The 2047-nt window shown below is 42.9% G+C and overlaps 1 protein-coding gene across 3 annotated transcripts in view; it reads left to right on the forward strand.

The window, feature by feature from the left end:
• LOC126402228 (6-phosphofructo-2-kinase/fructose-2,6-bisphosphatase-like) overlaps window positions 1-2047 on the forward strand; it is a 90520-nt gene that overhangs the window by 77480 nt on the left and 10993 nt on the right. For all 3 annotated transcript variants that reach the window (XM_050064014.1, XM_050064015.1, XM_050064013.1), the window contains one exon: window positions 708-837. In XM_050064014.1, coding sequence (XP_049919971.1) covers window positions 708-837 — 130 coding nt within the window. The remainder of the gene's footprint in view (window positions 1-707; window positions 838-2047) is intronic.

Raw genomic sequence — 2047 nt, forward strand, 5'->3', positions numbered from 1 at the left:
TTGTACCTTATTGAAATCAGGTGTGATTATGATAGCTGATGTTGTTTATGACACAGAAACACCATAAAATATCACCAAATAAAGCCATATGAAACGTGAAAGTTATGATCCCACTTTCTAGACGGTATATCTCAGCCAAAAATAGTGGTAGGAGTGAGACTCTTACCTTTTATAAAACAGCTAAGTCCCTGCTAGTGGCTCCACATAAAATCGCGAGTAATCCTTTAACTTCTCCTGTCGAAAAACGGCATGACATGACTTGTCACCACTCATCGCGATTTTGGACTTGTGTTTTGACTTGTTGAGCGAGGACGTCGGCGTCCTGGTGGAGTTAGAGAGGTGAAAGACATTGAAAATCAAAAAAACATATTTGCAAAAAAAAAACATCACAAGATAAAAGGCGTCATGTCGACAGTTTTCTTGTTAATTTGGCATCAGTATAATCTATAAAGATAAACTTCTGTCTGCGTACAATCTTTACACTTTGGATTTTGTTGCCCCAACTGGCTACCAGCCTCCGTTGATTAGCTGTGCTGTTTTAGTGGGAGGAGACTCCACCTCACCTCCCACCACTTTAAATTAGTGAGTCAGTCAGCAGGTAGAGAGCAGAAGGATTAAAATACAGTTTGTGTGTAAATTGGAACCACAGTCGAGTTGTACTTGTGTGGACACTTTATCATGTCTCTGTGTGCACGTCTGTCCACCAGTCGTACGAGGACCTTGTCCAGCGTCTGGAGCCGGTCATCATGGAGCTGGAGAGGCAGGAGAACGTCCTGGTCATCTGTCACCAGGCCGTCATGAGATGTCTGCTGGCTTACTTCCTGGACAAGACCGCTGGTGAGAGAAACTGCAGTTATTTACAGTGACACTGCCCAGGTGTCACCATCTCACGCTGGTTTCGGCTCGGATGGTAAATGACAACGAGCGTCGTACAGGAAAATCCATCATTTTATCTAGTGTAGTGTGTCATAGTAGACGACAACCAACGCCACCTCGTGATGTCCGGACAGAAAGTCTAGCATGTTTGATTTTCTTTTTGTCGTTCACGACTTCTCCCGTCACAGCTGTCACTTTGACCAATAGGAACACAGAGCGATCTGCTGCCGTGGAAACTGTAGGACAACAACAGCCCAGCCTTTCAGATATTTCCTGTAGGGACGTTAGCACACAGAGTAAAAAGGAAACAGCAGAGGCACTTTATCAACCTGCTGAGTACTGCCATTAGCATCAAGCTAGCAAACAATGTTCTTTCTTCATAATGGAGGATATAAAGGAATCAAACTCACAGATAGTGTCTGGTCCGCTCCTGTTTGTCCTGTTAAATTTAATGCATTGCACCGTCATTTCAAACTCAACACTTCCTGTATCAGTTTCAAATTAAAAGCCCCTGATCATTTCATTTGAGAGAATCCCTTCACTTTCTAAACAGGCTTTTATTGTGAAACATTTGCAGGAACTTCCTGTGGAGGATTCAGTGACTTGCAGATTTGTCATGCAGTACTTCAAATGTAGCTCCGCCCATGTGGTGGCACTTTTTACATTACTACAGTAACAGTTCAGCTGGGACATGAACAGACACAGTGACTGAAACAACAGTAATGATAATAATAACAGGACAAAAATAACCAGATGACATCACACACATAGTTAAAGACGACCTGGGATGATTGGTTGTGGATTGACGTGTAGTCTGTCATGTCTGTCAGCCAAGTCACAACAAGATATCATGACTCCACAGTCACCTGCATTTGAAGACCGATTGCATCACATCTGCGCAACCAAGGTTGTCGCATTTCAAAGGCTCCTTCAAATGCAGCCTTCTTTCCCAGAATTTGGAGGATGCGACGGATTAATCTTTCATGGCCCAGCCTATCCCAAGATGCATTGAGCACTGGTGACGATTATATTTTACGTTGACTAACAGTTGTTAAAGGGAAATTTCAGTTTATTTCAACCTGTCTCCTATCGTCCTAAATTAGTTTCAAGTGACTAATGACATAAAAATAATAGTTAGCATGTTAGCCGTTAGCCTAGATACAGCCGGGGC

The sequence above is a fragment of the Epinephelus moara genome, chromosome 16 (assembly GCF_006386435.1).
Source record: "Epinephelus moara isolate mb chromosome 16, YSFRI_EMoa_1.0, whole genome shotgun sequence".
NCBI lineage: Eukaryota > Metazoa > Chordata > Actinopteri > Perciformes > Serranidae > Epinephelus > Epinephelus moara.